Source organism: Lepisosteus oculatus, chromosome 5, assembly GCF_040954835.1.
Source record: "Lepisosteus oculatus isolate fLepOcu1 chromosome 5, fLepOcu1.hap2, whole genome shotgun sequence".
NCBI classification, from domain to species: Eukaryota; Metazoa; Chordata; class Actinopteri; order Semionotiformes; family Lepisosteidae; genus Lepisosteus; species Lepisosteus oculatus.
Window position 1 is genome coordinate 35,779,947 of NC_090700.1, and position 15,324 is coordinate 35,795,270.

At 39.7% G+C, this 15,324-nt stretch overlaps 1 protein-coding gene across 2 annotated transcripts in view; it reads right to left on the minus strand.

Annotated features, from left to right (window-relative positions):
- Window positions 1-535: 535 nt before the first annotated feature.
- tbc1d22b (TBC1 domain family, member 22B) overlaps window positions 536-15,324 on the minus strand; it is a 137,361-nt gene continuing 122,572 nt past the window's right edge. For both annotated transcript variants that reach the window (XM_069190323.1, XM_006628423.3), the window contains 2 exons: window positions 14,604-14,699; window positions 536-12,142 (listed from right to left, as the gene is read on the minus strand). In XM_069190323.1, the coding sequence (XP_069046424.1) occupies window positions 12,014-12,142; window positions 14,604-14,699 (225 nt within the window). In that variant the 3' untranslated portion in view covers window positions 536-12,013. The remainder of the gene's footprint in view (window positions 12,143-14,603; window positions 14,700-15,324) is intronic.

Here is a 15,324-nt window from a genome sequence, read left to right on the forward strand (position 1 = left end):
GCTTGAAATCCCCAGTTAAATGTAGCTGTCAGTCTCAGCACTGCTCCCACACATCTCTACATGCCCTGACACAATCTGGCACAGTCCCACTGCGCAGCCGACTGGCAGACCAGGAAGGAGTGGGAGGAACAATTCAGCTGAGGGGTGAGATGAGGTTGTGAAGCAGCACAGGGAAGACTTTATAGGTCTGCATCACTGTTTTCCATCCACTCCGTGTGAGCAGCATGTTTTCTTAAGTGTAATAATGACCACATAAGCTGCAAATTTAACCCAAGAATGACTTACAGAATACAGTATGTAGACAATTAATCAAGTGTTCTGCGACTTATTGTTTTAACCTGCACTTTAAGTCCTTTTAGAAAAAGTGTTAATAGGAAATGTGTGGTCAACTCTTTGTGAATACAAACCTCTGTTCCCTACTTTTACTGCACCAGACTGGGTCCTAGACAAAATGAAAAGGAAACCTGTTCAAAACATAAGAGGTCAAATAAGATGAATCAACAGATCTCCTGTGTCCAAATAAAAGATGACACAATTTTTAGAGAACCAATTCATTTAATATAAATCAGAGTTAAATATACAGTAGATAACTATCTTTTCTTTTTAGGCTCATAACAGCATCAACCACAGAAGCGTTAATAAAACCCAAAGTAATGGCTTTAACATTTTGGCATGGCTCACGAAAGAAAAGAAAACATTACAGACACATCGCTTTCTGCTGCTGATTGGTTCAGTATCGCAGAGATTTGTCCATTTTTAACATACTTTACAAGGTGCTTTTTTTTAATTAACCCAGTTTGCTGTACCCAATGTGTGAGCTGTACCAAGACAAAACCTCTTGACCTCAGATTAAAACAAACAGCAAAGATCACACAAATAATCATGTCAATCAATCAATACAAATAAAACAACAACAAAAAACAGTAAAACAAAGGCAAATATAAAAAGCTTTGAGACTCCTGTTCGGTGCATGCACTATGTGATGTTTATTGGCAAGATACTTTACCTTGAATACTGCAGAGTGCGCAGTATAATGCCTGTTCTGAGTAACATTGGGTATAACAAGATGAAATAACTAACATGTTATGTGCATGCGGAGAAACAGAAGGAATGGGAGAAGGAGGACATTTTTTATGAAACAACACTGCTATTAACGAAACAGTTCAGCACAGGAACACAGTTTCCCCAGCCCAATACATGCCACTAAGACAGCAGTCGAAAAAAGGAACTCTACCCTCCGATTTCATTTAGGTATATGCAGCTTCTACAATTTGTATGTTCAGAGTGGTGGAGTAATGTGTCACAACGTGATTACAGTATGTCCAGCGTGAGACCGGGAGCCTGATTTTGACAGCTTCTTTCAACAGCTTGCTCTGGTCCACTCAAGCCCAGTGACGTCCGGCTGCTTGGAATGTCAAGAGGAGGCCATCCAAGCTCTCTAGTGCAGTGAAACCCAATGAAACCCCACCGTCATCACAGAGTATAACAGCAGCACTGCACTGTGGCCCGCAGATCACAGACATGCGGGTTAGCCTGGTGGCACTGAAGTGATATAGCTCATAACAAAAGAGGATGATGGAGCACATACTGCAAGTGTGCCGTTTGTGAGTGTTGGCAGGCTGAGAAGAGATTCAAACACTACTTAGAGGCACCACAACTTTTCCTGTAAAAATTCAGGACTGCAGAAAATACTAATTAATGTAATTTACAGAGTAACGGTGCAACGTGGCACCCCAATCGTCTGTTAGAAGTCATTTCCATTATTAAGACTTTAATTCTGCAAACAAGCTGTAAGCCTCTTTCAAAACGCTGCCGGATGACTGCTTCTGCAAAGAGCACTGAGGAGATGTGCCAAATACTGAATGTGACGTGCGTATGAAGGATGATTACTTCAGAGGCATTATTTATGGCAGGATTGCTAAATAACATGAACATGCGTTTCCTCTGGTGCAGTACAACTTTATAATTGTGCATTCCTCAATTATTTAACTCCCCCATCTGTTTACAGGTCTGTTTAAAACCCGGTTTTCCTTGAATGCTGATGATGCTCTTCAGATTTTAACTTGACATACTCTGCTGTTTTTCTTTTGCTCGCTGATAACTCATAAATGCTATCTTATCAGGGTGAGTTTCAGAAGATTAGGATCAGATATTTTCTCTTGACTGTGCAAAAATCTACAGTACAGTACATCTAAAAAATGAGCAATCCAAAGATCTGAAAAGCAACCAAAATTAAGTACCACAAATTTTTAGTTTTCAGAAGACAAAAAGCAGTATGTGTACAATACATATACAGTGCGTCCTCATGAATGACAATCAAAGCTTGTTGCTTCTAAGAATAAGTCAAGATCTTTAGACAATCAGCCAGAGAGAAAGGTTAGAGTCCCAATATCTGATAAATGGCAGAGAAAGACAAAAGTAAACAGCTTTAGACCAGAACAATCTCTCCAAAGGTCAGGAGGATAGTTTATAATCTTGTACTGTCCTAACCTCAGTGTCAGAAAGACCTGACCGATAAATCCTGAGCATTAATTTGATAATGTCTTCCTCTCTGCTTTCCACAAGGCTCTGTTCTTGGACTCCAGGGACCCTGCCTCAGATCAGAGCTTATAATTTAAAGACCTTTGCTCCAGCTTTGACCCCTTACTGTTCACCTGGGATCTGCTGTTCCAATTCCTCAGCTACGTGGGATCATGAGAATTACTTCCCAATAATAAGCCACTGTTTAGTACACCAAACAAAAAATCTTATAGAGACTAAGGCACACTCAATACATAAACTTGAAACAGGGGCTGTCCCAACAATACCCAATAATACCAGTTTAGTTGAGGGCACAGGCAGACACCGAGTCAGAATGAAGCTTAAATGTCAAAGAGAATGAACTTTGCTGCAGCAATGTTGCACAGTGCATGTGAGCAGAAAGAACAAAAACATCAGACTAGCATGGGGGGCTATACTGAGGCCCCTGTAACAGCCTGGGGAGGTTTTTCAAAGGCACACTGGTATCTTCATGGTGAAACAGTGGTGTAGGATATTTAGCACCTGAACAACATGTAACTTCAAAACTGCTGCACAACTACAATGACCACGGAGCACAGAATAGTCTATACAGTTAACATTAGCATTATTTATGTTGAAATGTCCACCAGATGGGAGATTCATGGGAAAGGGATCACAGAAGCTAAGATTCTGGATAAAACCAACTTTGGATGGTGTTTTAAGAAACAGAAGCAAAAGGGGCAGATCTGAATTTGTACACCTAAGGAATGAAAGGTGATCACACAGTTTTAGAAGCCCTTAGAACAGGGCTGTCTGTTCCTGGTGCTGGAGGGCAGATGCGTCTGTGGGGTATCATTCCACCTCAGCTCATACTGAGCTAAACCAGCTGGTTAGTGCACCACTTTAACAGCATCTCTTGGCTCTTCAGGACCCGCAGCTTTAAAGAAACCTGGAAAGGCTGCAAACACATGAGCCCTCCAGGACCAGGACACCCCTGCCTTAGAGGATTAGAGGACTGTACTGCGTGAAAGACTTATTAGATAGAGCATCTTGCTGTAAACTGGCAAACACTATCTCAGTGGCCTGCATTGCAATAGATTGGGATAACAAAAGATAAAATCAGTTGATCTGCAGGATAGAGACAACCTTTCTGGACCTCTTAATGGGATTTGGGGAGAAACGGAGTACCTAATATTATTAATAAAGCTCCTCACAGAGGAACCCTACTACCTTACTAATCTTCCCTTTGCACTCAAATGCTTATTAAACAGTCGATCAGAACACAGCTCTGGCCCCTAAAGGTATATTTTAACATTGCATGATAATCATGCTGTGTATGTACTGCATCCTCAAAAGAGCCCTAGGTCTCCCCATGGTTCCATATGCTTTCCATATCTTTAAATCACTTCCTCCAGAGATCCTGCACTTGACTGTGAATAGTGGAACCGTATTGCCAAATTGTGTTTGGGAGTAAAAGAAATCTCAAGCCATTTTTTGGAAGGAATATTTTCTTTCTTTTTTTCCTTTAAAAAATAAAAAATAAACAATAACAACAAAGAAATGTGGTGAAATATGGTGACAATTGCTACAACAGATGCTGAAGCTCCTGTTTGCAGACTCAAGCTCTTGGCTCTTAAACAGTTCTACAGATTGTATCAAGAAGAAATCTGGATTCCTCCAAGACCACCTTCCAATGTTACAATGTTTACTTTGGGATCAATCTGGTTTCATGACCAAGATGACCAGGGTTCCTTTTCTAATCAATACAACAATAGATCAGAGTAAAAAATGAATGTAAGATTCAGAATCTGAATAGTGGGATATGTTAGTGGTGCCAATGTACAGTAGGAAGTCTTGAACACTTGTGATTTCCAAACCTAAAACAAGGATTCCTCATTCCTGATGTTATGATATACTGTACTGTAAGTATGATAAAATTATAAAAGCCTTTTTGGTAAAGTGTTTCCTTAAGGTATTGTGTAGCCCAATATTACACATGTCAACTTTTAAAAAATCAACTAATCAACCAGAACAATGCTTTTGGGCATAGACAAGTATACATGGAACCTTCTGTACATGGGTGGCACATTAAGACGAAAATACAGCCAAGACAGAAAATCAGAATGACCATTCTGCTGTTTCAGACCTCAAACTGAAGTTCTTAAAGGTCAGGGTGAGATGACCTTTCACTTTCCACTCTGCAGTTAGAGTTACCTCCGCTGCGCAGCTTCAACCCCACATTATCATTTTAAGGTGAGTCTCAAAGCTATTCTTGCTCCAGGGCGGAAGCTGTTCTGAGTTTTTTAAAATAATTTTAAAACTTTCAAGGTGCTATTTGCAAGAGGCAGTATAGATGGAAAAGCAGAATTTTAATATTTTTTTCAAGTCAACTTTAAGCTTTTTCAAACTCTTTTGGAATATTAGGAAGAGTTCACAAGGGTGACAAAAAAATTAAATGAACACTGGTGAGAAGCACTTTTAAAAAAATCTTTTTCTTCTTAAAGTCTTTCTTGTGAACTTCTGGCAGGGATGTGCACTAACGCCCCCCTCAGTCACAGAGCCTTGTGCCAAAATGCAATAAACATCAAATACGCAAAATGGTAGCAAAGCTTTTCCATGCGGAACTGTTAAATGTTTCTTTGAGTATCTTGATGACTGACTGCATTGTTTCAGGCTGCACACTGGGACAATATCACCAGTCTGAGTCAGGGATCTGAACCAGAGATGTCAACACAACAGCACCGTACGCAGTGCCAAAGTACACAATTCACTTGCTGAAGCTGTAGTTACTAGTTTTAAGCCACAGCTAGCACAACATGAAGCTCTTTAACTTAGTTACTTAGTTATGTAGCAGTACATTGGAGTCTATTCTCACTCAGTGATACCAGCTGGGCAGAGGACAGGACATAGGGCTCTGATGGAAAGCAGCACTGACTCCTTTCCCATGTCCCTCCAATGAGAGCTCTCAGCATCCCTTTCTGTTTCTACACCATAAAAAAACAAGAGTTCCTGTTACTCCTTGTAGGCAGAATTTGAATTTAAGCATCTGAACAACCTGTACTCTGTATCTTTGTTTCTAATTTTACATAGCAATGATAAAATACCAGAAAGTCAAAGGGTTAAAAAGGAAACGTTTTGAAAAGAAGCCCACACAACATTTTCTTCACCTGTAAGAATGAGCAATAATAACTGCATGACATTAAAAGACGTACTTATTAAGTTCTCTCCCTAGGAACGATATACACTGTAGTCTGGGCTCTGAAAAAATCAGTGAATTGCCACGTCTAATGCTGCAGAATTTCCAGAATTTCAATGTAAGGAAGATTAATCAACAGAAATGTAAATTTTTTAGCAATGGCTAAATTAGACTTTGTCAGCCAGTGTTCTTGAGAGCCTTTATGCTTCAGCTGGAGTTCTTCAGGCAGAGTGATGGAACAAGAACAAAGCCTGGCACATACAACAGCCCTAACACAAACACGGCAGAGTACAGCAAACCATGAACAAATTCAGTTTCTTATTGATTCTTGTCATAATTGTGCCTCAGATGCAGGGATTTGGGCAGTTCTGAAATTGGCTGATTATAACTTTGTTATTATAGTGTAACAGCTGCATAATAAAAGACCAAAGGCTTTCTATTCAAATATACACAAAGTGCCTCTATAGTTTGACCATTTGAAAATCTGTTTTGAGAAAACCATGCACTGTCCTGCAATTTAGTGACTATGCAAATGTGACTGGGGTGATGTATTCCAATGACTGCTCACAGCAGAGGGCTGCTGTATAAAGATCAATGCAAACATCACATGTATGATGTAGAGTACATCATCTGGTTGACACTTGGCAAAGCACCCTCAGTGTACTGATGCTGTCCATGAGAACACATTCTATATACTGTATTTCCGTTTGTAAAGGACCAAATTTTATTACTTCACAGTGCACAGTTTTCACTGTGCAGCCGTCTGAATGGGCTAGCTAACAGAAGATCTAGAGATCTCAGAAGCCAAGCAGGCCTGGGTCAGGACAGGGCAGGACAAGAGCGAGACTGGGAAAGGGGACATCTAAGGTATACCAGATCGCTGCATGAAGTGGATGTAGTGGACCAGTAAGTGATGTTCTTCCCCCTGGACCAGAACTTCTAAACCAATATCCCAGTATGGTTACTTGGGACAAAGTGACGTGGGAGGTGCTATGCTTTGGATGAAATGTTAAACCAAGCTCCTGAGAATCTGTTCATTAAGGATCCTATAGAACTGCGTGTATGAACACAAATTTAATCCCCCGTGTCCAGGCTAAATTTCTTTCTGGACGTGAATAAACTGGGCTATCTACAAAGACACCCCTTGACCTAAAAGTGGTGAAGCGGCTTCTCCCTTCACCTGATCGGCAGTGTTGTGGAAAGCTGGTACCTGGTACTAAATGGTTGCACACATCACCCAGGCGGCTGCTCGCCTCCAACAGTGGACGACATGGGTCCCTCCATATGTGCAAAGACCTTTCAAATCATTGGGGACAAAAAGTGCCATAAAAATGCAAGGAATGATTATTAATATAAATAGCGTAATTGCACAAAATTACTTTTGAATCTGTTCAAATGTAAAACACAATTTGTGGAAATAATTATTACTTAATTGAACATCATGCAATACAACCCGCAGAGACCAATTTCAGTTTGCCATCTTTTTAAATTATTTCACTAAAATGCTTAAAAGGTTAATTTGGCAATTTTATCTGATGGCACACAGCGCACCGCATATTTCCTACAGGTGAAAGGAGCTCATATACTGTCGGGATCTGTCAACTTCCTATCTGATAAATGCCACAGACTTTCAATATACACCTAAATTATCTCTCCTGCTGTCCTGCCAGTATGGTTCATAGATAGGTGTACCCTCACTTTTGTGCCCATGGAAGAAAGGTCAAGATGTGACCTTTGACACACCAATCCTATTCTCAAAATAAAAACAAACTGCAAAACTGTCAGAACACAAGCAATAGTCCCACAGTTAATAAAGTCCCAGCATATACAGTTTAAGTGACTTAAATGTAATGGGAAGAAAAGAAGGTTGTGAGTAAAAGAGTCTCTGGACTGGAGCTGGAAAACCCTTTCCAGGGTTAATCCTAATATAGCCTTAATCCTAATACAAAAAGGCAAGGTCTGCAAGAAGAGGAAACAGTCTAGTATTGAAGGTTGTTCCACTGCGATCCAATCACCTTCCATTGCATACTGGCTTCTTCCTTTACAACAGGGCTAGGTTCCCAGTTTACCACCTCCATTCCTGCCACTGCAAAGTATTTAAAGGCTGATTCTTAAATGTCTTTCGGCAGCAGTGTTGATTAAATAAATAAGGGTGTTATTTAAAGAGGAAGTGCAGTCTCAATTTCTCAGACCAGTTATTAAATCTCAGTTTTAAAAAAACGGACAGCAAAATTAAAAAAATTTCGAATCAAGTATAAAATTGTCAACGTACTGTAAGGTTGGCATGTTGTCACAGGCAGACGAGAAGCAGCTAGTTTCACCACAGCGAGAGAGAGAGTTTGCGAGAATTGAAACATTAAAGCAGCCCTTCCTGCTCATTAGTCGTTGTAAGCAAATGAGAAAAATGGTCTCCTAAAATGTTAATTATTATGAGGGTATTTTAGTTAACTGACAGGATGTTCTTTTTTTAAAATACTTAAAAGTATCTAAAAAACAAGTCACCTTGTATGCGTCGGTTTCATGAAAATATTGACAATATAGTAGCAAAAATTCACTTGGTCTAAAGCAGGGGCCTCAAACACGCAGTCCCCAGTAATTATCTGCGGCCTGCAATGACTCACTTGGATTAACAAAAAATTACCAATAAAATTAGGTTGTTTTGGTCATTTGATACATTTTTTTGTTCCATAGATTCATTTTCTGTTTCAATAATTGCCATGGAAATATTGTAGCAGTTAAGCAATATTGTAGCAGTAGGTGACAAAGCGGAGGCGCACCCGGCCAATGCAAGCACCGCGATGCAGACTGGGAACTGTGGCCGGGAGATGTTCTGAGGGTCTGCAGAGTGACCGCTAGGTCCCCCTGCCTGTGTAAATAGTGACTATAAAACCTAATATAATAGTAGTTAATTGTTTATTCCTGAATTGTCCCTTGTCTTGTAACCACCCTAACCCTGCATACGTGTCCTATTTACAGCTTCTGTGAGTGCATTAAGCCAAAGAGTTGGTGTCTACACCTCTGTTGCTTGATTGCTGGCTGACGGAGTTCTGTCAGTAAATAAAGTAGACAGAAAGAAAGGTTTCTGAAGTTAGTCTGTGCGTCTGCTAGAATCATAGCAATGGTTGGCAGTATGTATGTATACAAACAGTTTTTCTCATCAATGAAGATCAACAAATCAGTTTTACGGACTCACCGATGAACATTTACGAGCAACATTGCGATTGGCTATTTCATGTGATACCAGGCTTAATGTTCACATACTGGTCTCTGCAAAACGCTGTCAATGAAGCAGCCAGAATGAAGAACTTCAGAAATAACCTCACATGATGTCGAGTACATTGAGTAAAGTTAACCAACATGTTTCAAATAAATTCAGTTTCAATATTTTTTTAAAGATTTGATGCATTTTGTGTGCATGAATGTGGCCCGACGATTAGTGCATTTTATCTAATGCGGCCCCCATATTCAAGTGAGTTTGAGACCCCTGGTCTAAAGCATGTTTACAATGTAATAGGGCTGCTTTCTTGTCACTGGAAGTTTTGTTGCCTCGTTCTGAATCGCGGACAATGACGGCCATATGCCGCTACACATACATTGAAACTTCTCTTTATGATGTAAATTGGAGGATGTTCATGTGACTGTGTACTTGATAGTTTCACTGTGGTTTGAAATACAATCATCATTGCCAATTAATTATAACTCTGAAATGTAAAAATAGCATTGCAGTTTGCCTTTAAGAGAACAAAGTGGTCACACTGAAACAAAATGAAACTAAAGAGCCAAGGCTGTACATCACTGGCACATAGAGCATTACTTGTGTTCACACGGGATTAAGAAATACAGCTGAATCCACCTCAGACATCAGAACAACTTCAGACAGGAATAGAGTTCTGTTCTTACTGTGGTTATGTTCATTTAAAATCATTAAGCAATTAAATTAAAAGTTAATATAAAACAAACCAGGATCGAAGTTGAAAAGTACTCCAATTTTTCAACTTGTAGTTCTACAGCTTGACACATACAGTATAGGAAATAATCTCCGCAAGAAAATATTTTTTTACACAAAAACTTCAATCCACAGTGTCATCAAATCTTTGCTTACACTATTATACACAAAAAATAAAAGAAAAACACAATGTGCAAGATGGAAATTAAAACTGCAGATTCTTCTCTCTCATCAGTTTGAAAACTCAGTAGTCATTGGTTTTAAGTGCCGTATTCAGTTCCTCCTTGAAATTCTACTTTCTCCTTTACCAGTGTCAAAAATACAGCCCAGCCGAAACCATCTTGCTTTGACATGAACAAGCTGACACCCTGCTAGGTTAAAGCAAAACAGAAACTGTAGCACCAAAGCACAATACCACTGCATACAGATAATATATACTTACTGTATCTATATGTACACTTTGTACTTTGGCTGCTTTGTAAATTGTAAGGCATCAACAGATGGAAAAGCAGACAAGGTGTTCTTAAGAATGCTATTCTCCTAAGGATAAGCCCGTTTTAGCAGCTCGAGAGCAATGTGCTTTATTCTCAGGCTGTGCAAGGAAGGGGACCTATATTTCGCAGACGGACTCAGAGTGGGAGAGGAGTGCAGAGGACTGCAACACTCACAACACGATTCTGGCTGTTCAGTACAATACAGGACGGTGCTACACCTGCAACACTTCTTTCAGCTCCATTGCTGCATTGATTTAGATTCAAGTATTAAATGATTCTATAGTTGTCTGAAACCAGTATCCAGTCCCAGAATGTACATTGGACATTCACATTATTTGAAAATTTAATTGGATTTCTACCAGTTTTCGCATTACCCCTCACATACAGCTGATACCCAGATCATTTGGATGGTTATTTTTCAACACACCTCAAATTGTAATATATTATACAGTAGGTAGTTGTTGTCCACTGTGAATATTAAGATTAGCTACTCTCACACTATACATGATACCCAAGTACTGTAATGTGGTAAATGTGTTTTCTCTTAGTTTTTCAGGTAACTTGACATTTTTTCATACAAGTCACATTTGCATATTTCCAGTTTTTTTAATATGGTGAGGGAATTGTTGAGAATAGACAAGAAAACCATGTCACAGGCATTATGGAAAAATGGGATTCACCCCCTGGGTAATAGGCAGTTATGACTGACCCCTGACTTCACTTCAAATCACTTCAGTCACAGTCACGAAAACAGTGTAATTCCAAATGTTACAAATAACCTATTGTGCCCGACTCTCGAAAGAAGGCAATTTTGTTTTTGATAAAAAAAACTCCATTATGATGTCCTAAAAAATGTTCTGCCCCCAGTGGTTTATATATCTACGCTTATATACAAGATGAAAGTATACACAACACTATAATACGATTTAAAAAAATAAATAATTGAAAAAAACAATATCTAAATATTTTTTAACTAAATAATTCGGAATACCCCAGTCATACCATTTCTTCTTTCTTCAGAACCATATTTGCAGCTTTTTGCAATGCTATTATCTTTAAAACAAGCAGATTGTCCTTGTGTTCATAGGCAGATTGAGAAAGCATGTCAGCACAAATGCACTCGATTGAATTCCATATCCGGATCCAATCGGCTGCATTTACTCATGTACCAGTGACTTCCAACAACATCTAATCAGGCTGCAGAGCACAGGACAAACGTCCACGACGAAGGAGTCTTACGTACGTAGTCTCAATAAGGCATGTGCTGTGCTCCTTGTGCCGTAGAGAGGAGATTCTTCTATTACGCTTTCTAAAATGTGAATGCTGCTAAAAGAGCTACAATAAGAACATAGGTAAATAAAAATAATATCTCTAGGATCAGTGAAAAGCCTGGGTTGTACTGGAGCTCTGAGGAAGGATGGCGCCATTGCCTAGGCAAGTCAATGTTCCGTGTTGAACTAGTGCTTGAGCTTCTCTCTCTATAACCCGAGATGAGGCTCATATGTTCTCTTACATCTGTGTTGTCCATCAGTATCAGTTTGCAGTGCTGGGGTACACAACAGTGGTTTGAAATCCCTTGGCTACTTTTAAAAATAAGAAGGACTTCATGTGGACACGGTCTAGTGGCCTTCCAAGAGGGAGTGCAAAATAAAAAAATATCATTTTTCTACCCCCTGGAGGGGGGATTTCCCTGGATTTCCTCCAGGAAATCACACATTACTCTTTGTAAATGAAGGTAAGGTTGAAAAGCACTGGGCTTGAAATGCGGTTTCACCACCAGCCCTGCCCACGCCACACTATTCCGCCTCTCTCCCGTCTCCCTGTGCTCAGGTGTGTGCGCGCAAGCACGTGCGCGTGTGCCCGGCGAGGGCGAGTGCCTTATCTCCGGTAGTGATTGGGCGCGTCTGCAAACATATACTTCAGCCTGTATGCCTCTGCTAGCAGCAGCCCCACCTCCTCGTTCCCCCAGTGTATTGTGGGGAGGTTCTGCAGAAGCATCAGGAGGCCCTGAAAGAAGAAAAGAAACATCCATCACTGCACTGCCACACACAGAGTCTGACACTCACACAAGAGAGAACATCCTCTCCATCCGTATAACTCATCATATCTAGAAGGCATCATGGCAGGGAACCCTCTTTTCCACTTACATAAAAGGAATAAAGAAAAATAGTATATGTAATTTAAGGATGGGTACAACAATACATTGTTCATCAAAAAAAAGCTCTTAACGAAAAAGAGCTGTTAATCATTAATGGGAAGCAGCAGCACTGTAACTATTTTTTACTCTTCATCTTACTTTTCAAAAAGCTTATATAGCCAGTCCCTCTTTTGTCTCTGAGTAATGTTAGTCATGCCTTCCTTCACTGAAGATCAACAACCAGGAGGCATCAAGGCTAAGAATGGAATTGTAGTACAAAGAAGATTGCCAATTACTTCACTGTAGCGAGTCATACAGGAATGTGTCCAAACGCCTGTCTGAAAATACCTAGACACAAAACAGCCTAGCTACTGAGATAATACAAAAGAAACAAAGCATTAAGCACTAAAGGGAGCAGGCTCAAACTAAGATTTAAAAGTTGTAAAGTTGTGGATCAGTAGAGGGTCAAGCAAAAAATACTGTCACGTGTTTAAGTGCTGTGGGAAACCTGGATGAACACTCTCTGTTATATTAGTGTGATTCTGAACCATGGATAGACCAAGGTAGAAAACAACTAACTCAGTTTTGTATTTCACTATATTTCACTGTATTTCATGCTTACATACCTGAGCAAGCTAACATTAAGACAAAATACAATCAGCCTAGGAGGTTTCCTTTAGAACCACAGTAGACAAGATGCAGTTCTAATGTTTGGTAAATTAAAAGAGGACTAAAAATGTGATTCTTTCATCTGTAAGGAATGGAGTGGCCTATGGTGCAAATGAAAAGGAAGTAGCAATCCAAGATAATAAATGTCAATCATGACTAATAAACTGAAAGCCATAAAATACGCAACAAATGTGTACTGAAACCAATAGCACATTACATTTTAGTGCCTCTCATTATTAATACATTCCTGTAGAGAACAGCAATGGAAACAATCCACTCTACCATCTCTTTAAATAGCAAAGTGAACCAAATGGCAGAAAAAACAAGTACAGAGAAAGATATAGTTCAGAGTAAGTCTAATGAGTGTAAACTGGAGAGCCATACTTCCATTGAAGGCCCCAGGCTTAGCTGGAAGGAATTAAAGACAGAAACAGGTAGAAAAAAAGAAAAGAAGGAAAAATACAATATGCTACAAATTCAAGCTTGTCAAAGTGTGAAATTCTTCACTGGGCACCATCAAAGTGACAGCAATTCTTTTAAAAGTGACCAGCAGTCTGACAAGTCCTCCCTAAACAGTATAGAAGCTTCTTGCAGAAAGTGAAACAGGCATGATATGAGCACATTCATGATGTTAACCTCACCTGCATTTAACAAAAAATACAGGATGAGGAGAAAGGTGCTGTGTCCTATCACAGCAGATGACACAGACCAGGAAATTTCAAGGTCAGATATGCTACTCTGCCTTGCACCCTATCGCCGGGATCACACTAAGATTGTTGAATTGTCTGACAAAAGCCAACCTGGAGACATGTCTTCAAATGCAATGAAACAGTTTCTATTGTCTGAAAGTGTCTGTTTTCTACTAAAAGCTAAAGCCTTTTTGATGAGCCATTCAAAGCCCTCCTAGTGTTGCTTGGTAATGTGACATGCACACGTTCTGGAAGAGTATAACAGTTCTAACTAGGTTGAGATTAAAGGATGTCCGTCTTTAAGCAACACCCCTGATATGACAGTTACTGCCACTGGAATACTGAAACATCTTGGAAACATAAATCAAAAGATGCTTCAGTGCTGTTTTTTGTAATATCTCCTTTAGGGTTTGGACAATGCATTTGTATTGCTGTTCTGAAAGGATTTTAAAAATAATGAAATCCGTATATCTACTGTGCCAACAGTCCTTAAAAAGAGACAGTAAAGTCTGGGCCACATCCCTGCCCAACTGAGACAGTGTCAGCACACAACACGCTCAGTCCACTGGGGTTAGAAGTGGGATTATTCGACCAGTGCTTCTTCAGGGAGTGATGACCCCAGTGAAAGGCACACTGCTCTTCCAGTCAGTTCTATCACCTGCAGGTTGCTGTGGAACTTGCACTGTATTAATAGGTGAATGTTTCTGTGAGTGTGCAGCTAAGAAGAGTCAGTTTACCCTTCTTCATTCTCTTCACGCTAGACAGCAGATGTCACTGTGAGCCAAAACGTAAAGCAACCGTTGGCAATCCAAAAATGGGGGGAATATAATAACAAAATAGTGATTCTTTTTTTTTTAAAAAAAGACTGCGAGAACTAGAGAAAACACAAACCGTAGTTGTAACATTTGGATCCGAGATACCGGTTCAGCTGGGCATGAAGACCTTCAACCTTTACTGTAGGTACAGTACCTACCTGGAAATCTACCATGGATAGTATCTCCTTCCTCCACTTGATGAGAAATGCAGCACAGACGTAGAGATGGAAATGAGAAAATCCCTCTGCCTCAGCCTAAGGAAACAGAAACACAGGATTTCCTGATATTGTAGTTTAAGATCAAGCATACTGTAAGTATGGAGGTGTGTTTCTGTGGGGTTTTGTTCCTGAAAAAGATGAGCTCTACATTTCTGTTTTAAAACTTGCTTGAAATATACTGTGTCTCATCAAGAGTGTGGTAAAAATAAGGCACCTCTCTTGGCTATTTAATGTGAAGGCCCCCTTGATAAAAATCTGGCAAAATCAAACCCAGGCCTTTTTTTTTCTTTTTTTTTAAACTGATGCTTAGCAATTGACTTTCCATTTACAGTGGCTTAACATTCATGGAAAAATACAGAACTCACTTCAGCAGCATTATTGTCATTTATTTTTCTGAATCATTTTAATTTATTCTTAACCTTTGAAAATGTTCTCCTGTTGAGGCGATAAAGAGAGCTTTCTGGCCGATCAGGCAAAAATAAAACAAATAATTCTGTCTCAAAAACTTGGTTAAAGAGACAAAACCACACGAAAGCACTTCAGTGGTGGCAGCAGACACCCAAAGAATGATGAGCAGTGTCAATAACAGGACAGTCAGGAGAGTCATTTCACTTTCAGCCTGTCAGTAAGAGGTTAAATGATACTGATTATGGGGTAATTT